Here is a 21,280-nt window from a genome sequence, read left to right as displayed (position 1 = left end):
GATGAATAATGAAACTATATAACTCCACACTAACTTAAATATATAATTAGAAAAGTTTACCTGTTTGAACAATAAAAAAAAAAAAAGTAATTTTATGTGATTTCATTGTGAGAGATGGCCGCTGATGCTTTTACTAACTCTCTACCTTCTTCCAGAGATACACTATTGGGGTCTGACCCTGCTTAACTACCTCGTATCCAAGAAGAAGCTGTCGCGGATGATCGTTCCTGTTCTGGCCTCAGTTTTAGTCACTTCACTCATCCAGTACAGAGAAGACTCTGAGATGCTTCTGAAGGTATCCTTGAGTGTTGCTCTCATAGAGTGTGATAAATAAAACTGATAACTGCTGCAGGGCATCCTTTTTTTTGTTATTCAGTCTATTTGAACACAATACATGTTAAATATTTGTTTCTTATTTTTACCATCAATTGCTCTCAAATGCAAATTATGTCAAAATTAAAAGTTCTATTGCACATATTGCTTGCTTTTAACATTTACAGTAGTAGTCCAATTAGCAGGCATCTTCTGAGACAAAATGCTGATGTGATTGATTGGTATTAGTCTGGCCAGAGAGCTCCAGCAGTGCACACTTCTGTCCAAAATCTTGCTCTTTGAATCGAGAGTCTAAATATAGGAAAACCCTTTGAGACACATTGATTTGAATTAAAACTTGACTTCTCTTGACTGTTACTGGTTATAGCTCTGATCTTCTAAACCCACGAATCATCACTGCTTGTCTGTGTCTTGCAGTGTTTTCAGGTGTCGTTGAGGATGCTTGACGCCTGTTCAGGAGCAGCTGCTGAACTGCAGAGAGAAGACTTTGACAGGCAGATCTTCCAGCACCTCAAAGAGGAGACTCCTGACCACAGCAACAACCAGGTAAAGAAGATATGTGATGCAAACCATAAATTCCCCCTCATTTTCTCATCTTAGACTGCAATTAGAGATCATCTATACTACACCCTTGAAAATGAAATCTATAGTATAGTTCAAATAAAAGTGTTTGTGCTATTTTACAGCGCAGCTTTTTTATCCTATTATTGTCTTTTCTATCGTAATGTGTCGCCATAAATGTGCTTTCTTTTTCAAAAATGATGTAACTTCATGGAAATATCAGTTTCAGTCACACCCTGTCTATCAGCATGCAGTCATGTTGAAACACAGGGTATATTTCTGTACACACACAGGGACATGCAGTACATACCAGACATGCCTGAAAATTTCTCAGATTAAGCTTTTAGGCTACTTGTGTAGATGTTAAACGCCTTCTTGAAAATGCCTTACTAGAAAGCAGGGAACCTTCACCCTAATTTAATAAAGAGATTTGTATCGGACCCCTCCTTCCTTCTCTCTCTTTGACTCCCTCTCTGTTTGTTCTCTCAGCTGCGGAAGTCGGTGTGCTTGGCTCTGTCTAAAATGTGGTGCAACCACGAGTTACACTACAGCATGCTGGAAAAGGCCTGCAAGGACGGAGACACCACGATGGCCGAGTGTCTGATTGAGCTCGGCGCTGATATCAACAGGAAGACAAAAACAAACTCTCTCATCTATCAGGTCAGAGGTCATGAAACTTCACAGACCTGGAATAACGACAGAATCCAGACGTTCATGTTAAATTCCTGTTGAATCTGGTGCTTTAGAGATCACTGAGGGAAGTTATGTTTTCAACCTTGTCTAAAACTCAAACAAGTCCACAATAAAAACTGGCCAAAAATCTCTTGATCTGGCAGCTGGAGTTTGGATATGTGGGATTTTTCGACCACAAAGCTTGAAAAGACAAATATGGGGAAAAGGTCAACACAAACTGTTTATATATGTGGCTTAACTCCACATGACATACTTAGAATCACTAAAACTAAGTACTTGAGGGTGATTTTGAAACTATTAAAAGATGAATGAATTAGTTAATTAATTTAATTAAATCAGAATTACTTTATTTTTCATTTATCAAGCACATATAATACAGAACATTTACTGGTGGGAGGATTTGCTGCTTTTCCCTATTTATATTTTAAACTTAATATCCTGTTTTGCTTTATTGTCAATATTTCTTAGGCATTTTATAGCTAAGGCTGGATGTGTTGTTGTGCTGATACGACCCAGATTTTGGTGATGGTATAATCAAATTAATTATAAATATATTAAACTGCTCTGACTGGACAGAGTGCTCACCCTAAAGACATCCACCAGTTGAACTAGTTAACTTCCGGTTAGCTCTCTGCAAAATTGAAGGGGATAAAATAATTTAATGTGCAGCTCTTCTAGACTTTTCAAATGTTATTAGATAGCATGGATCAGATTCTGATTTTGTCAGGGTTGTGTGACATTCAAAATAATTTATTCACCGTTTTACAGCTGAAACATTTAGGATGGAGTAAGTTATTGCAGAGTCTATGATGTTAGCGTGTGTGAATAGTGTTTTTGTAATTACTCTCCCTGCCAGAAGGGGGAGACAAAAGTCCTGCACTCCAGCTTTCCTTAAAAAAATCTTTTGTTCAGCACACAAAAGAATACAAATTTTGCCTGAATAAAATAGTTTACTAATGACAATTGTGATTTAAAAAAAAAAGTGAACAAGATAACAAATCTAACCATTTGATGACCTCTTTCTGTACTTGCCAGTTGACAGTCCTCACTGCTACAGACACATTTCCAAAAATGACTTAAGGTTCAATACCTTGCACTGTTAATAGATAGAATAACTGATCGTGACAATAATTGTCAGTTGCAGATCTTTATTAATTTGTCCATCATGACCTTTGTGCTGTGTTTTCCAGGTCTGTGAGAAAGGAGGACCACTAGAACTGGTGGAGCTGCTGCTGAGCAAAGGTGCCCACGAGCAGCACCTCCGTAGGGCTCTGGCTGTGAGCGTGAAGCGAGGTGACGGACCTACTGTCATTCAGCTGCTTGGCCGTCTGGGTCTGGACCTCAATAACAGCTCCCTCTGTCTGGGGGGCTTCCGACTGGGGCGTCTTGAAGCCACTTGGCTCAGCCCCCTGCTGGCTGAAAGAGGCAGAACGTTTAGTCTCCGTTACAACAACAGTGAGAAAACTCTCAATTTGATATTTCTGATATTTTAATTAATTCAAAAAATCCTGAACAAATAGATAAAGTGATACATTTTTACTTGCAGCCCTTGTGTTAATTTCCTCATGCCTGTTCTTTGTCTCCAAGGTAGAGGTATGAATCTGGCAAAGTACATTCAGTCTTTCCAGAGGTCTAAAAACACCAGTGGTCCGCCCAGGTCTCTAGGTGACCCGTGTTTGACCTCTGGCTACATTTCTGACGAGAGCGACGACTCCAGCTTCAGCTTCGTCTCCATGGACGACAGCCTGTTCCTCAACGACGACATGGAGAGTGACGGTAAAAAGCTTCAGAAATGTTGGGTAGACCTCATCCTGCTGTATGTTCACAGAGGTCAGAGAGTAATAAGGAGTTCAATTCAATTAAAAAATTACCCACATAAATGTATGTAGGCCACAGTTCCAACACAGGCAGCAAATTACTTTTAGACTTGAACTGGAGCGGACTGTTTATTACATTTTACACCTGCATCACTGTAAGTCTACTAAAGTGCACACAGAGGAGGGTTAGGTTAGGTTACAGTTTGAACTTTGACAGATTACTTCAATCTGTCAAAGTTCACACTGTAGGTCTATTGTCCTCTAATAGCTGAAACAGTAACGTCCAAATCATTCTCGTCGTCCATATTAACTTTGTGTATTGTCTGTTTGTACATCAAAGAAGTCACATTGATTAGTTATTGATGTTTTGTCTTATTATTAGTCTCTGTCTATTCTTACTCAGTATAGTGATGTTTCTTTAGTCACTTGTTTGTTCATTTGGCACGTGGCCTTTTACTTCAATGTGAAACTTTGCTCATCCCACAATGACTGTAGCTTTAAGATTACACATTTTGGTCCACATATATTAATAATCAGTAACTATAAAGACTTGCTCATTAAATATATTTGCCTCCACGGTTTCATATGATTAAAGTGTTGCCGTCATGACACCAGAGTGTGTGAGTGTTCGTCCTCATATGGATCTGTCTTTGTAGTTGAGCAAAAAATAAAATAAGCTTTGCATCAATCAATTCATTCATATCTCTAATAATACATTTTTAAAGTAAGATGTTAGAATATATGTCTTGGAGCTGTACCAAATAGTGTAATTTGGTGCATTAATAACCATTTGTCCTCATGTTGTATGTATTTGTAGGGAGTGATTCACTGACAGGAGCTCTGTCTCCAAAGCCTCATAATAACTCTTCAGAGGAGCTGAGGGGCAGCTCCTTCAAAAGGAAGCAGGGACGTCGCAGACATGCCAGCGCAGAGGTAAAACCTGTCATCATTTCTTAATTCAAGCTCAGGTTGTAGATTTTGTGTTAAGTTATTATTATCACATCTAAATGTTTGACACAGTTAAAATGAAAATCATAAAACATGGTGTCATTTACTGTAAATATCAGCTCATTGAGTTTGTTATCATGATGATAGAACTTTAAATCTCAGTCTAAATGTCGGCTTGGTCTCTTACTATCAGTGTTTCTCTCTGGTGTCTTTTCTTGTTTCCAGAGCGGTGGAAGGAGTGGCTCCAATCAAAAACGTAACTCCATCACACTCAATTCAATTTAAACTTTCTGTCAAACATTGTGCAGCAAAAAAAAAAACACGCTTTTATTTAACATGACCTACAGATTTGATCAGTGATGGCCAGTTAATTGAGTTTGCTGCCTGCTATCCACATGTTTAGACTTTCTGTCTGTTCATATACACATTTAATTATATGGATTAAAATCTTTTATAGATAATATTCTAATCATTAGTATGAAACGTCATGATAAGTATACTGTAGACTTATACTGTAGACCAAAATTTCAGAATCCTTTAAAAGAATCATGGATCTGCACTAAAACTTCAGCACTTTTTACCAAATTTTCACCAATTTAACTTGGAAATATGTTTCTAAACATGCTGCTCATATGTACATGTTAAGTGATATGACAAGTTTAGATTAAAACGGCCATGTAATGAATTAATGATGATTGATAATGTGTGTTTTCTGTTTTTTTGGTATAACCTCCTCAGATCTGGTATCTGGTGAGAACTCTGCTGCTCTCCCCAAAGAGAGAGAGAGGATCCGGCTGCTGGACCTGTCAGGAAATGAACTGGACTCTCTCTCCTGTCTGATGGACGACATTTTTGTCCAGCAGCAGCTGGGGCATCTCTTCCGCCTGGACCTGAGCCACAACAGCCTCCTGGAGTTTCCCTCTGCACTGTGTCAGGTAATTATTCTGATCTGTGCCAAAACGTTATCGAGGACAAAGTTAATCAAAAACAAAACGTTCACCAAGTATTTCTCTTTTTTTTTTGGCTCAGAATTTGAAGAGTCTGACACGGCTGGACCTGCAGGGAAACCAGCTGCAGTCGCTGCCTGTGGAGCTGCTGGCTCTTCCCTCTCTGAGCATGCTGAACGTCTCTCGCAACTGTGTCGGCCCGCTGCTGACCTTCGACCCCGCTGTCACCTGCCCCTCACTGCGGCAGCTCAACCTGTCTTTTAACAAAATCACTACATTCCCCCACGAGCTGGGCCGGGCCATGGATCAACTGGAGGAGCTGTTTATGGAAGGGTAGGATTGTGGGAAAAGGAGTTGATTAATGATGAGCAGAGAAAATGTTAGTGAAGGAAATAAAGAGGTCCTTCATACTTTAGTACAACTATAAACACTTTAGCCTTGTTCGTCTTTTCCACCTTGAATTAAGGTGGCAAATGCACTCAAACTGTTATCCCTGCTGCACTTATCAGTGTTAATGGGCTTGTTGCCATGAAAACAACAAAGCAACAATATAAGATTTTTCTGTTCTCTGACATTTCATTTCCTCAGTCTATTGCAAAACAGACAGTCTGGCTTGTCTCCACTGATTAGACGGGTATTTCCTACACACAAAGCGCTGTATAGTGGCTTTTATTGTCTAGAAGAAGTTTTGGAACTGTGGCATCTGACCTGAGCTACAAAATCACAATTAGATTATTGGCTGCTTTAAAACCAAGTCACAGCAAACAGCACCTTCTTTCTGTATGAGTCAGATTTCATAGATAAGTTCTGAAACAAGTCACTAGAAAGCACACACAAGGACCACAGAGTGTACCTCCCCCAGAGCTTCATGATCTTTTAACTTTGTTAATTCCACAGGAAAAGAATTGTAGTTTAATGTTAATCATGGGATAAATTAGCTAGATTTGTTAAAAAATTTAATTATGTGCAGTAATGAATGAGCAAAAAAGCAAATAAAGTTCACTGTTTTTCACAATCTTAAACAATGTCCTTGATCTTTGGTCCATGACCTAAATATTCAACACAGTTTCATGATGATATAAGATTCATGTTTTGAGATATACTGCTCACTAACAAAAAAAGCCACCTCATATGTTAGCGGTTCCCCTCGTTCCCCTCTGAATAGTCTTTAATATGCTGAGTAATCAAGAACACACTGTGGTCATTTGTTGTATCCTTTTTGCCAAATGAGTAAAAACATTCCAGTGTTATTTTGTGTCTCATTGCAGAATAATGAATTAAATCTTTTTGTTTTTTCCCTGTTCAGTAACAGTATAACTGAGCTCTGCACCCCTCTATGTCTGCCGGAGATCAAACTGCTTGATGTGAGCAAGAACAACGTTGAGAACATTTCTCCAGACTTCCTGACCTGCTGCCCCAAACTGGAAACCTTCAATGCATCCATGAATAAAATCTGTGAGTATTTAGAAATTGATTATTGGGTTCAACGTCAGCACTGAAAGAGCTTTGTGCTTCGTTCTTCTGCTAGGACAGACTCAAGCACCACATGACCCTAAGTAAGATAAACCGGATAGAGAAAGTAAAATATCAAGATTAATGCTCAAAAAAGTGTGTGTAATATTTGAATTAAACACAAATACAATCACTGTACAACACATTAGAGTCAGATGATTATATTAACATATACAGCCTTTTCAAGTGTAGAAAGGTTTATGTAATTCTTGCACCTCCAACAAGCCAGTCATGTGAAAAAGTATAATAATTCTTCCATTTTTTTAATCAAAATTGACAAGAAATCCTCTATCTCTACCTTTATATCTTATACCCGTTAATTCACATCAACTTTGAAGACTGAAATTTTATAGTTTTTACAAAGTTATTGATGAATTTTTCACCCAAATGTAAACCATATATACATTTTTATAATTTTTTTCTGCATTAAAATTTGACATTAAGGGATATTTACCATTCTCTCCAGGCTCCCTGTCACATCTGCCAACCAAGATCACAACAGTAAAACTAGCCAACAACAACTTCACTTACGTTTCAGAGGCGATACTTGATCTCCCAAAGTAAGTTTTCACAATTTGATTTTTGTAATATGTACAATTTTAACGACTAACACTTAATGTCAAGTTTCTAGCCATGCAATAATGTATCTTCTTGTATTATATGAACACATTTCTCTTGCTTTTATCTGTCCAGCTTACGATCAGTGGACATGAGAACCAACAGCATTGCGATTCTGCCTGTGCCGGGTTTCTGGGCATCCAGCAACCTGAGAGAGCTGATGTTCAGTCAGAACTGTATCAGCACTCTGGATCTGAGTGGACCAATCTACAAATGGGCCAGACTAGAGAAACTCCACCTGAGTGGCAACAAACTCACTGAGGTAAAGTATAATTCACAGAACTTGATAAGTAATGAGACATGTTTCTATTTTCATATTAATCCCTTTGGTTGTTTTGTGTCCTCCGTTTCCAGATCCCTCCTCAGATCGGTCTGTTGGAAGGCCTGACCTCCCTGGATGTGAGTCGTAATTCTGGCCTGCGGTCCTTCCCTGATGAGATGGGGAAGCTCAGCAGGCTGTGGGACCTGCCGCTGGACGGCCTTCGACTCCAGCTGGACCTCAAACTGATTGGCAGCAAGACTAAAGACATTGTCAGGTCAGTAATTCTGCCTCAGTAATAAATGCTCTTTGGATACCAGCCCGTCACAAATCGAATTTGTGCAATTTTCACTGTAATTTATGTTCATTCAGTTTTGATTTTGGATAAAAAGCAATAGAATGGATAAATCTAACATCTGCTCATTGTTATTAAATAAATAAGCAGCATCTTTTCTCCTCCGGCTCTCCCAGGTTCCTGCAGCAGCGGCTGAAGAAAGCAGTGCCGTACTACCGGATGAAGCTCATCGTGGTGGGGAATGCCGGCAGCGGGAAGACCACCCTGATCCAGCAGCTGATGAAACTGAAGCGCTCCCAGCTGAGCTCCAAGCAGACCGCCGTCGGGATTGACGTGCGGGATTGGACCATCAGGGAACGGGACAAGAAGAAAATGGTGCTGAACGTCTGGGACTTCTCAGGTTTGTCGGCAAAAGTCGCAAGTGTGGCTGACTTTGTTTTAGGGACAAATGGACAATTACATTAAAAGGACAACTTGACCTCTTGTCAATTTATCATTGGATTGTAGTTTTTTTTCATCAAGTCAGATATTTCAGTGTTGAAAGGTGAAAATCTTACATATTGAAACTCATATATCTCAACAGTTGCATTGCAAATGGTATATGGGGTGTTTGAGAGAGTCATTTATCATGTTGTGTTGGTTTGATTTCACACTCAGCTGCTTTACTTCACAGGTGGAGAGGAGTTCAGTGGCTCTCATCCTCACTTCCTGACTTCCAGAGCTCTCTACCTGGTGGTTTACAACCTGAGTAAAGGAGCCGGTCAGGTGGACGCCCTCAAACCCTGGCTCTTCAACATCAAAGTGAGTCATAGAATCATTATGATATAGTGGATTTAATGACAGCAGAAATGTGTGGGTGTAGTGCTTCTGAATTGAAAGTATATTAAGTTCAAGCCTGCTGCTATTTTGGACAAATAAGAGATAAGAATGGATGCTGAGTGATCATATTTATTTAATAATCATGTTAACAAAACTTTTAAGGTTGCATCTTGGTTTTCAGCACCATCTTCTGGCATTTTATAGACAAAGCAATAACTTCAACTGTCAACAATATTCAACCTGAACTACCTCAAAATTATGCCACATTAAAAATGACACATTATTTCCTATGTTTTTAAAAAAATATATATGTTATTATTATTTATTTTTTAAATTATTATTATTACTTTCATGTCTTAAGGAAAAACGTTATAAACCGTTAAAGAAATGTATTTACAACATTTGACTAAATACCATGTTACAGTAGAGTTAAAAATCCTTGAGATCTTAAAAATGAAACTTGAAAATTCCTTAAAAAACTTCTTAATGATAAAGATGTTCTTTTCTGTACGTCAGGCAGTAGCTCCGCTCTCCCCGGTCATCCTGGTAGGAACCCACACAGATGTGAGTGAGGATGTGCAGCTGCAGGCCTGTATGACTAAGATCAGAGAGGAGCTGTTGAACCACCAGGGCTTCCCAGCCATCAGGGACTACCACATGGTCTCCGCCTGCGAGGACTCTGACGCCATGACCAAGCTCCGCAAGGCCATCACCACCAGGGAGGTCACCAACTTCAAGGTGGACTGAGCACAAACAGCAGGTTAAATGTTTTCCTTTCATTTCATTTCTTTATGTCTTAACTCACCTCCTCTTCCTCTCACAGATCCAGGGCCAGCCTGTGATGGGTCAGCTGGTTCCAGATAGCTATGTGGAGCTGGAGCGCCGGGTTCTCCAGGAGAGGACCAGAGTTCCTCCAGAGTTCCCCGTCCTCAGGCACCATGAACTGCTGCAGCTCATCCAGGAGAGTCAGCTGCAGCTGGAGGAAGCTGAGCTGCCCCACGCCATCCACTTCCTCAGTGAAGCTGGTCAGTTGTAGTTAGAGTTTGTTTAAGGAAGCTGGTTTCAAACAGTGGTGAAATGTTATTGACTATTAAAGTTTTTCTGTTTTATATTTACACAATGACATTTTTTGATTCATAATCATCAATAATATGGATAAGGCAAATAATAGAGCAGCTAGAACAGTGTGGTAGGTTCAGAAAATGACATCACTTTACTGTAATGCAGCCTGTAAAAGCAGGAACAGACAACACTTCCGCCATATCACAATATCCAAAGTCTAAGACAATATCTAGTCTCATATTACAGCATAAATATAGTATCAATTAATTGCCCAGCCCTAAATATGACCTGGATTCCCTCTGAGTCACAGCCTGACCTAATCAAAGTATGCAGTGATAGCAGGCAGAGATCAGGATGAGTCTAAGTATTCCATGAACTGAAACTTTCCTGTGCCTTCCCTTAAAGGCATTATACAAAACACTGAAAAGTTTTGGATTCATTTGATATGTTCAGGTCTGTTATTGCCTTTTTGGATCAACACTAATTAGACTGGGTGTGAATTATATCTCATCAAACTTTGCTGTGTTTTTGTCATTGCAGGAGTTTTACTGCACTTTGATGATCCTGCGCTTCAGCTCCAGGAGCTTTACTTTATCGACCCACAGTGGCTGTGCAACATCATCTCTCAGGTAGCCTTTTCTGACACACCCACACAGACAAAGCAACAGCTTCAGATCATGTTTCAGGCTTGAGGCTGATGCTGAATATAAGAAAGCATCTTACAGTGCTATATGAACTAAGAAACTTAACTTCAGATTTACTGTTGCTACTTTTGATTTGCTTGTTTTTCTTAGGCTTTGATGATGGTGTCAAAGTTTTGTAGATAAAACTCTAAATCCTGTTAAGATGATTTAAGTGTGATTATGTTCAAGCTAACATCAGCTGATGCAAACACAAAATAGATGCATTTGCGTTTGTTCTACACTGTTGAGATATTCACCCATATGTTCAAAAAAGCAGTGAAAAAAATTCCCCTAGAAAACCCTTAACGCTTTTATCAGATTGTGTCGGGTGTCTCAGATGCAAGTGTTGTCTGTCTTCTCTGCAGAAACTGACATTAAAGAGTTCTGGCTTCTGGGAGCATCCTAAGGGAGTCGTTCAGCGCTCAGTGGTGGAAAAGTTCCTGTTTGAGACCAAATGTTTCCCCAAGAGTCATCTGACGCAGTTCTTCAAACTGCTAGAGAAGTTTCAGATCGCTCTACCCTTTGGCGAGGACCAGCTGCTCGTACCCAGCAGGTACTGTATATTCAGAGTTTCAGCTACAGATATCTGTCTCACATTTTAAATTAAGAACAATTGTCTATCATAGTTGTGTGTTACTATGATATGTAGGCCAGTACATGTTGATTACAAACATAAATTACATTAAATCAATATAGAAACCATTAAAAGTGTTGATTGGTAATTGATCAAATTTGAAAACTAAAATCAAACTCTTTGTCCACAGTTTGCCCAAACACAGACCAATAATAGAGCTTCCTCACTGTGAGAACTCAGAGGTGATTGTGCGTCTGTACGAGATGCCCTACTTCCCCATGGATTACTGGTCACGCCAGATCAGCCGCCTCCTGGAGTTCTCTTCTTATTTGCTTTATGGACGAGGTAACATAGACATATAGTAGACAGAGTTCCTTTTTCATCATTGTGACTTCTCAGTTAAAGAATCAAGCAAAAAGAAATGATAAATAAATTGTATCTCACGCTGTGTGTTCAGAGAAAGTTGTTCGACCAAACCGGATCTACTGGAGGAGAGGTGTGTACCTGAGCTGGTCTCCTGAGGCCTACTGTCTGGTGGAGTCTGCTACAATGGACGAGAGCCCTTCTTGCTTCGTCAGGATAACTGTGCCTTCTTCAAGAAAAGGTGCGGGCAGAAGTTCCCTAAAAGTTATTCTACATAAATGTGACATAATAGAAGTCGGAAGCAAATGCAGAACAATCATATAATGAAGCCCTTTCTTTCAAATGTGATATTACTACATGGTTATATAATAGAAATGCAATGTTACACTATATATATAAGCTCTTTGCTCCATCTCACCAGTGTTAACATCTGTCTCTTCTCTTCCAGGTCGGGTGTTGCTGGGTCAGGTGGTAGATCACATCGACTCTCTGCTGGAGGAATGGTTTCCCGGCCTTCTTAACACCGACATGCATGGCAGTGGAGAAGCCCTGCTGAAGAAGTGGGCTTACTACAGCTTTGAGGATGGGCAGGAGAGGAAAAAGATGTTGTTGGAGGACCTCTTTACCCATTTCAACGACGGTACATTGATGTCAAGCTTAAAAAAAAATCACCTGATTTCAGCAAAACTTTAAATCTGTGAAAATTAAGCACAAAACACATTGAGTTTGGTTTGGTTTTTCTCATTTTTAGCATTGCAAATGTTATCTGCAATCTATAATTTAAATTATCATCATCAGACTTTCTGCTGAAGAATCCAGAGAACGAGCGCTGCACTATTCCTATCAGTCAGATCGCCCCTGACCTGGTACTGAGTGACCAGCCTGGAGGAACAATACTGGACAGTGAGGAGCTGGAGGTGGATCTATCTATAGAGAACCAACTGGGTAAGTATATCTTATTTTTGTGTGTAATTACTTCATTTACTTTTTAAAATTACTGATTTTTGCCCCCTGCTTTTGTCGGTAATGTTTTCTTGTGATGTGATGGCATTATGTTAAATTAGTATATTTTATTTACAGGGGGCGGTGGCTTTGGAACTGTCTATCGAGGCATCTACAAAAATGAAGAGGTGGCTGTGAAGATATTCAACAAGCATGCATCTGAGCTTTACATCTACAGGCTCCTTAGACAGGTACAACTGAAAAAAAGAATCTAAAAGGTCTTTATAGTTACTTTGCTTTGTACCATCTTTAACTGACTTCACTTTCTTTCACTGGGCATTTTTTTCCAGGAGCTGGCGGTGTTGGGTCGTCTCCGTCACCCCAGCCTGGTTGGTCTGCTGGCAGCTGGCTCAGCTCCACAGGTCCTGGTTATGGAGCTGGCTATGCGAGGCTCCCTGGACTCTCTCTTCGAGCATGAGAACGGCAGCCTCAACAGGAAGCTCCAGCACAGGATCGCCCTGCACGTGGCCGATGGACTCAGGTAAAGAATAAAGCATTTACGATCCTTGTTGTCATCTTGTTCGTCCAGCTATATTTTTCCTCAACATGAAAACTCAAAATCAGATTCAGACTTTAAAGTTTAATCTGTGTGATCAGGTACCTTCACTCAGCCATGATCATCTACCGCGATCTGAAGCCCCACAACGTCCTCCTGTTCAACCTGAAGACCGACTCTGAGATCATCGCCAAGATCACAGACTACGGCATCGCTCAGTACTGCTGCAGCATGGGAGTGAGGAGCTCTGAGGGCACGCCAGGTCAGTGCTTCCTGAATGCATTCACATCCTTATTATCATCCTGCTTATCAGTCATTAAACTTCTGACCTCCATTTAAATGGTAGGCCAGTGTAATTCTGTAGATAAGCTTATTCTTACAAGTCGTACAGTATATGGATTTTTAACACACCGGAGAGCTTTTGCAGTGCTTCTTCAAAACATGATCTGTCAAATTAAATATGGTCAAAAGATTGTACAATTTTCCACATTTACCAAAGTGGTCCACCTTAACTGGTTTCTGTGTATTGTGCAGGTTTCCGGGCACCAGAGGTTGCTCGCGGTAATGTGATCTACAACCAGCAGGCCGATGTGTTTTCCTTTGGTTTGCTTCTCTACGACCTCCTGACCTGCGGCGAGCGCATCTGTGATGGCATGAAGTTCCCCAGTGAGTTTGATGAGGTCGCCGTACAGGGAAAGCTGCCAGGTAATCTCTCAAGATTTTTTTTTTTTTTTTAATTACCATAATTAACAAATTACCATTACCAAAAATCCATACAACCTGATCTGGACTCTGTTGTATGATTTTAATGTGGTGTGACAATTTTATCAAACTAAAAACTATTCTGTGGTATCTCACTCAATTACCTGCCCATAATTAAAATATGCTCTTTTGTCTTTTGATTGTGACTTTGTGTGACATTTGACATCCATGACAGGTTCTAATCTTGTGTAATTTCAATTTTAGTGTTGAGCAACACTTTTGTTTTGGATTTAACATGCTTACATGGGTGCTACGTTTATTTTAAACATTATATTTAGATATATTTAAACCTCCCTCATTAATTAATAAATTCTAGAAATTCTGTTCTTTAGACAGCCAAAGATTTGATGCTGAATTTGTGAAAATGTGTTTGATAATTTTGGTTATACTGAATATGTATCAAATCTATATTAACATTTTCTGGTGTCATCCAAGAAATAGTTCAGTCAACATTATGAATGCTATAGAAATTATCTCTTATTTTTCTCCCTTTTTTAAAATGTTTCATATCTGTGAATAAGTTTAAATCCGAGAACGTTTACTTACATATCCACTGTCCTGTTCCCAGACCCAGTAAAACACTACGGCTGCTCACCTTGGCCGGGCTTCCAGGCGCTGATGAAGGACTGTCTGAGGGAAAGACCTCAGGATCGACCCACCTCTGCTCAGGTTAGGAGCTGACGACTTTACATGTGTGTTCAATGTGTGTTGCTAATTTAATCTTTATTGAGCAAGTTAGAAAGGCACAAAGAAACAAATTGTGGTGGGTCGCCCCCTAGTGGTAGCATCTGAGACAGGCCCCAATCCAGCAATACAGCTTTAAACTGAGTTTATTTTGTTATTTTAGACCCAAACAAGCACATTTAAAGTGCTGTTCTGTCTTCTGTATTGTGTGCAGGTGTTTGACAGGCTGAATTCAGGAGAGATGTTGTGTCTGATGAGGGATCTGGTGGTTCCCAGAGCGGTCAACGCTGACTGCTTCACAGTGAGCTCCCGTAGTAGCGACGGCCCCTCATCCAGTCACAAAGCCTGGCTGGGAGGGGGCAGCAACAGCCAGAAGACGGGCTCCGTCACAGCTGTGGACCTGGACACCAACACGGTCACTACACAGGTACTGGCTGCACTGTCTGCCTCAGGATTGTGTGATTGTGTGATTGTGGGATTTTAAACCAAATTAAAGTAGCTCATAATCTCTGTATTTCACCTTCTGTATTATTCATACTGGTTAAAGTCATATTTTAATGTTGGCATCAGTCCAGATTGTAGTTTAGTTTAGTCATTTTTTCATTTTGTTATGTTGTATGTTGTAATGTAAGTATGAGGAACTATCAAATGACAGCTGGTTAGACGACTTCCTCGCTTCTCTTCCTGTGAAACAACTTTTAGTTTCATTGAAAAAGATCATCAAGAGGTTCACTTCTGCATGTCTCTCTCTGACATTTAAATCAAGTGACTTTAAGTGCACAAGTGTGTCTAAAGCATTTTTAATATACTACCTTAAAAAATCTCACACAAAAAATAATAATTTATTCTCTGAGCCATGCAGATGTGCATGCAGCATAGTAGATAGTGGCCACATCTAACTCTAACAGCAACATACATTTACAGATAAGTGTTCATTGTCTTCTCTTCCTGGCTATTCTATTGTTTAATAACAGATTTATTAATATATTGTCATAATAAGCTCCTTTCACACATGCATTCTGTCTCTGAAATGGGTCATATGTGTGAATGGGAGCAAGGATCAATATTCAAAAATGTGTACTGACAATTTCCCACCTCAAGACCTGGTAACATGTTGAGGATTTAATTCTCAGTAGGATCACTAATTGTAAAGATTTAGTCAAAATGTTTGTTAGCAACCACCTGCCTCAAAGATTTTGGACTATTCAAACAAAAAACAGTAGATTTGTGAGACTGGCTGGAGCAATATCTGTTCCTCTAAGTATCACAAATGGCATCAGACAGACGCACCAGAAGGAACACCTCACAGGTCCTTTTCTCTGTCTCCCTCCAACAGGTGATAGACACCAGTCCCGTGCTGTGTCTTCTGACCGTCCAAATCCCGAACGACACACATGATTGGCTGGTGGCAGGCACTCAGTCTGGCTCCTTAGTGGTGATGAGCACTCTGGACAAGTCACCTTCGCACCAACTGCAGAGTGTCACGGATGCTGTCACCTCACTGTACTTCCATGTACATGCTCGCCGCACGTAAGTTCAGTAGCTGCAAACACTAAAAACTGCTGCTGCCCCCCTGGACGATTTCACCTAATGCTGTTTGAAACTGCTCAGTGAAGTTACACTTCTGTTCTCTATTTTTGGGGCTTACAGTGACACTTTTGGTAAATAGCTGGGAAATAATGCAGTTTTAAAAAAGGAAAATATTTTAGGAACTTCATAAATGATCATTAACAATGTTGGAGATACATATAGACATATATACTTTATACAGTATGTAAGGTTAGGATAGTTTTACATTAATGACGTTTCACTTTTTCTCTTTTTCATTTCTTTCCAGCCAAAGAAAGAATTATTTGCTAGTGGGAACAGCAGATGGGATTCTCACTATTTATGAGGACTCTGTACTGAAGGTAAATATTAGACATTTAATCTTAGGTCAAGGTGTGTTTGCTTTCTAAGGATTTTTTTGGTCATCATTTTTTATTATTCTTGTTTTCAGATGTTATTCATATTGTATTGGACTTAAATTGTAACTGTCCATCAAATGTTCTTATAAAGCCAGCAGCAGCAACCGTTTAGATCTTCATTTTGCTCTTGTTCTTCTCCTTCCAGCAGGAGAACGGACAGCCGGTAAAAACTCTCACCGTAGGCAACGTCAACACACCCGTCATGTGTCTGGGCCAGTCGATGCACTCGCTCGATAACAGGTCTGTGTGGGCCGGCTGCGGGACCAAGATCCTCTCCTTTTCGGCCGACTATGAAGTCAGCAAGTCCATCGATACGAGACCCAACCTCATCTTCCAGTGAGTCCATGTCATGTAGGGAAATGTGTAAAAGCTAAAAGTTTGTGTTATCTGGTTTGGAAAAAGTCTGGGAACGTTATCGCACAAAAGTAGCCTCATAAACTCTCACATCTATTAAATAAAGTAATTTAGATGCCTTTTAGCAGGATGGGGCTGGAAAATGAGTATTTTACTTGTCAGAAGTTTTTTTCCTGCCTTTTAGATATTAAAATTTATATAAAGGAAATGCCTGTTATAAATTGAATAACTTGTCTTGCATAATTTGTGGACTTGTGAAGGCTCAAAATGTGGATTTAATTTTGAATCCTATTTACAAAGTGATGATCAGGTCTTTGGAGAGTACTAAGTTATGAAAGAAGTAGCAAAGTAATATATGACTGTTGCTGGTATAACAGCAGACTTGTGTGTGTGTGTTTGTGTCTTCCAGGCAGCAACGCTCGCTCAGTGGGGAGGCGTGTGTGTCTCGTATGGTTGTGGATCAATACGTGTACCTGAGCAAAGTTGGGGCAGCGACCGTCGAGGTTTGGGACAAGAGGAGTGAGAGGATGGTGGACTGCATCGACTGTGCTCAGATAATCAGGTATATACACACACACACACACACACACACACACACAAACAGAGGAATATTTGTTAAATATTTGAGGTGGTTTTGATCCGCTGACAATCATCTGCTTGTGATGACAGATGTGTGAATTCAAGTTTGTTCTCTAGTTGCACTTTAAGTCACATTGATCATCATCTCTTGTTATTTTTAGAATAAAAATGTTTGTCATCTTCCTAAAAAACTTCCTCTCTTTCTCTCACCATTTTACTGATGTTAACATTTACAGTAGGTGTTTCCTGAGAATGAAACAAGCACATATACAGTCAAAAACACACAGGAAGTGATGTGTTTTACATTGTTTCTATCCCTGAATAAACAGCACATCCAGGTAGTCTGAATATTAAACAGAAATAGCTACTATAGCTGAATAAATGAGAACAATGTGCACAAATGTAAATATAAATAGAAACTCAAAGGTGAAAGATGTACAATCCCACTCTGTTATCTTTGGAAAGTGCAGAAACCACACTTAAACACCTCAGTCAGTCACTATTTGCCAAGATGATGTTAAAATAAATCAAACAGGATAGTCATTCTTTTTTTTTATTATAATGTATTCTGTTGTTTGCTGTTTCAGTCTTACAGTAGACCAGAGTCTGACAGCAGCAGTTTATTAATGAGTCGTCCTCCTCCCGCAGACACGACTCTGGCTGCAGAGGCAAGCAGGGCAGTGAGGTGGATCTGCCCACCGAGGCGGCTCCGTCCTGGGCTCGGGTGAAGGCCCTGCTGGTGCAGAGCGCTGCCACTCTCTGGATCGGCACTAGAGGGGGCCACCTGCTCCTGCTGGAGCTCTCCAAACACCAGACGCTGCAGGTCATCGCCCCTCGCTGCAACTCCATCCGCTGCATCGCTTCTGCACTTATAGGTCGGAGCTCAACTTTGACTGATATATTAATTTGTTTCATTTCTGGTGTCCTGCCATCGTGGTGCAAGAAGGTGTGCAGGAGTTTTGGAGGCGATGTGTGGAAAGATTCAGGACCCACATTTACAGTATTATGACAGATATCTCATTCTTACACTACAGGCTCCCTGTGAAGAAAGATTTCATCAGATTTTGAGCCATTGTGTTGCATGAATTTGCATATTAAGTAAAAAAAAAAAACTGGTGGAAACTGCAACAGCACCGTCTTAGGTAATCATGTTCAATCAGTTCAATGCATTTATCGTCAATAGACAGCAGCACAAGAAGTTATGTCTCCAGTGGCTAATAACACATTAAAAGAGTAAAAGACAATATACATAAAACAACACACAATGAGACACATAGAAGACAGTATGTATAAAAAAGAGAATATAAAATTACAGTAATAAATAAGAGCAGTAGCTGCAGACTTGGTGGCACATTTTAGATGCACACACTGTTGCATAGTTATTAGGTATTGTTAGGTAAAAACAGTTAAGGACCTGTATTGCCTTCCGGAGAGCAACAACGAACATTATTAAACTGGTGATAACCATTAGTATGAGATGATGATGAAGATTACAGAACATAATGAAGCTCAGGCACCGCTTGATAACACATTTCCAGCACACACTCAGTCTTTATGTTTGCATTTTGTATCGCAGCTTTGAGATTAAATGAATAATGTAACATGTTGTCCAAAGAAAGCAGCACATTTTTTCCTCTTTTTCTCGAGTATTTGAGCCTGGATTAATTAAGGATATGTAACAACAGTGGAAACACTTAGGAATTTAAATAATGGATAAAAGCAAAACAGAAGGATGTTGAGTCAGTACATAAAAACTGTATTATGGGGCAGCTGGGTTTTTCTTTTGTCTTCTGTCACAGTGATTCACTGTTAGGTTATTTGTGTGAAGAAATGTGTGAAAAAAAGCACCATGCTGCTCACAGTTTGTCTGCATATTTTACATCAATATGTCGTCCTTTCCCTCTGTTCTCTCATCGTGTGATGTGTTTAAATGCTGCATCCATGCATGTCTTTCCCCATTAACTCTCTCAAGTGTCATTTTTCCATCTACAGAAACACTAAACTGGAAGAATGTGGTGCTGGTTTTGGGCAGACGACTCCCACAAGACAAGAATCAGTTAGGTAAGACGGATGTTTCATTGTTTGCCTTACTCCTTTTAATGAAAACAGCTGTCTTGCTTTGTGAGTTTCTCTGCGTTACGTCTGAAGCTTGGATTTGTCTCCGCTCTCAGACGAGGATTCGGTGCTGATGGCATGGAACAGCACGCTGCCGATGGAGGTCAAAGACCTGAATAAACACTGCGAGAAGAGAGAGCAGATCACGGCCCAAATGAGAGAGCAGCTCCATCAAGACTGAGCCTGCAGGTCTGATTGTTTTTAATTTACTTTCTTTACAACCTACTTTTTCAAAATCAAAGTCAACTTAATTATCCCAAAGAGGAAATTCAGGTGGTCAAAGTGCAGAGACAGACATTAAGAACAAATAAATAAATACACAAATGTCCCTCTTCCCTCCCCAGGCTAGCAGCTCACTAACTCCCACCCTCCCACACACATCCCCAACACACGCATGTCCAACACACACACACACACACACACACAGCACACCCACAACATCCCCACACCCCTTTTAATTCATGTGTGTTGTCTTTGAAAGCTTGTTAAAAACAGATTAGTAGCTTTTGTTTAATCTTAAATCTTAAATATTATTACAATAGTGGTAAAAAAAATCTTCTCAGAAGCTACAAGACAGTGGTCCATTGTATTGTACTGTGTAATGAGTAGTTGATCCACCTGCAGTAGTAGGAGTATCATCAGTATCAAATTGATCACTTTAAATGGATGATCATTTTAACCAAAGTTTTTTCTTTTCTTCTATATTTCTCATGCAGATTACCTTAGAATTGATATTTGTATGTTTATAACATGAATACAAAGTAATCAAACAGTAACTGTAACTGTGATCACTATAAGTGTTCTCTACTGTTTTGCCTGTAATATGTAAAATGATATATTCTTCACCACATTTATGTAATTTAGAGTAGACTAAACAGGTTATTCTTAACTGTCTAGCATTCATAAAGGTAAGATTTATTGCAGGTCTCCATTAGTTTTAGCCACATGTACTTTTATAAACTATCACATGAATATATTGTATTACTTTTTAAATTTAAACTACATTTTCTGAACAGTTAACAGTGTTAAAATTACTGCTATTGTTTTACAGAATTTACGTGGAAAAGGGATCAACTCTCCAGAGCATCATCATCATGTCAGCAGAACATACCGAAGGGGACGTTTTACCTCATTTTATGACAGCCATACTTTTTAATTTCACCCATCCTGGGAGACCAAGTACTGAAGGAGGGGGGCGCAAGTCGCAATGAAATGATAAACTTCAAGAAATCAAGAATTTTGCTTTGTTGAAGATGCACTCCAATGAAACAATGTGCCATATTTGAGCAGATAAAGACAATCTTAGTACATTTTTAAGAGACTTTTATTCTAAAAGGGACACAGATGGTCTAATTTGTGTTTTTATCAGGGCTGAGAGCAGTGCAGATGTTCAGGAAGACCTCCTGCTCCTAATGAATACAGATATTTGTTTACCTGTAGTTTGATAGAAAACCAGAAACTGGAAAGAAAAGCCAAAGGAGGAAAAAAAGAAGCCTCTAAAAAGTGTATATTTGATTATTTATTCTCACGTCTTTGTTTGTGTGTTTACCATTGAGCTCATTCACTCTACATCAGTAAACAGATCACAGGACTTCACAAACTGTATGACGCCTGCTTTGTACACGTCTGTAAGTCATGTTACCTAATGTTACTGGTGTTAATGATGTCAAACAGAACAAGTCAGTAAATATTATTTTATGAACTGATGTCTCTGTTTACGTTCTTGTTTGAGTTTTCATTACAGAACAACATGAGGGACACAGATAGAGGAAGTGTGATGGCTGAGTGTGAGTAAAATTAAATATTGAGTGACTTATGTTTTTATTTTTAATACAAA

General features: G+C 39.6%; 1 protein-coding gene across 1 annotated transcript in view; it reads left to right on the top strand.

The window, feature by feature from the left end:
* The window catches only part of lrrk2 (leucine-rich repeat kinase 2), a 36,577-nt gene extending 15,881 nt beyond the window's left edge, over positions 1 to 20,696 (top strand). The window contains exons 16-52 of the mRNA XM_053319476.1: positions 156 to 295; positions 751 to 879; positions 1,384 to 1,554; positions 2,778 to 3,042; positions 3,175 to 3,417; positions 4,222 to 4,337; positions 4,578 to 4,608; positions 5,091 to 5,287; positions 5,382 to 5,632; positions 6,606 to 6,754; positions 7,278 to 7,371; positions 7,505 to 7,691; positions 7,784 to 7,965; positions 8,160 to 8,383; positions 8,657 to 8,784; positions 9,319 to 9,540; positions 9,626 to 9,827; positions 10,405 to 10,493; positions 10,913 to 11,100; positions 11,312 to 11,466; positions 11,579 to 11,725; positions 11,933 to 12,124; positions 12,283 to 12,429; positions 12,565 to 12,677; positions 12,777 to 12,967; positions 13,084 to 13,244; positions 13,517 to 13,687; positions 14,313 to 14,413; positions 14,643 to 14,855; positions 15,765 to 15,958; positions 16,266 to 16,338; positions 16,541 to 16,731; positions 17,159 to 17,311; positions 17,977 to 18,203; positions 19,321 to 19,389; positions 19,500 to 19,632; positions 20,495 to 20,696. Coding sequence (XP_053175451.1) covers positions 156 to 295; positions 751 to 879; positions 1,384 to 1,554; positions 2,778 to 3,042; positions 3,175 to 3,417; positions 4,222 to 4,337; positions 4,578 to 4,608; positions 5,091 to 5,287; positions 5,382 to 5,632; positions 6,606 to 6,754; positions 7,278 to 7,371; positions 7,505 to 7,691; positions 7,784 to 7,965; positions 8,160 to 8,383; positions 8,657 to 8,784; positions 9,319 to 9,540; positions 9,626 to 9,827; positions 10,405 to 10,493; positions 10,913 to 11,100; positions 11,312 to 11,466; positions 11,579 to 11,725; positions 11,933 to 12,124; positions 12,283 to 12,429; positions 12,565 to 12,677; positions 12,777 to 12,967; positions 13,084 to 13,244; positions 13,517 to 13,687; positions 14,313 to 14,413; positions 14,643 to 14,855; positions 15,765 to 15,958; positions 16,266 to 16,338; positions 16,541 to 16,731; positions 17,159 to 17,311; positions 17,977 to 18,203; positions 19,321 to 19,389; positions 19,500 to 19,624 — 5,831 coding nt within the window. The 3' untranslated portion in view covers positions 19,625 to 19,632; positions 20,495 to 20,696. The remainder of the gene's footprint in view (positions 1 to 155; positions 296 to 750; positions 880 to 1,383; positions 1,555 to 2,777; positions 3,043 to 3,174; positions 3,418 to 4,221; positions 4,338 to 4,577; positions 4,609 to 5,090; positions 5,288 to 5,381; positions 5,633 to 6,605; positions 6,755 to 7,277; positions 7,372 to 7,504; positions 7,692 to 7,783; positions 7,966 to 8,159; positions 8,384 to 8,656; positions 8,785 to 9,318; positions 9,541 to 9,625; positions 9,828 to 10,404; positions 10,494 to 10,912; positions 11,101 to 11,311; positions 11,467 to 11,578; positions 11,726 to 11,932; positions 12,125 to 12,282; positions 12,430 to 12,564; positions 12,678 to 12,776; positions 12,968 to 13,083; positions 13,245 to 13,516; positions 13,688 to 14,312; positions 14,414 to 14,642; positions 14,856 to 15,764; positions 15,959 to 16,265; positions 16,339 to 16,540; positions 16,732 to 17,158; positions 17,312 to 17,976; positions 18,204 to 19,320; positions 19,390 to 19,499; positions 19,633 to 20,494) is intronic.
* The last annotated feature ends 584 nt before the right edge of the window (positions 20,697 to 21,280 follow it).

The sequence above is a fragment of the Scomber japonicus genome, chromosome 5, assembly GCF_027409825.1.
Source record: "Scomber japonicus isolate fScoJap1 chromosome 5, fScoJap1.pri, whole genome shotgun sequence".
Lineage (NCBI taxonomy): Eukaryota > Metazoa > Chordata > Actinopteri > Scombriformes > Scombridae > Scomber > Scomber japonicus.
The sequence above is the reverse complement of the archived record's forward strand: the minus strand, read 5'-3'. Positions and strand labels throughout refer to the sequence as shown.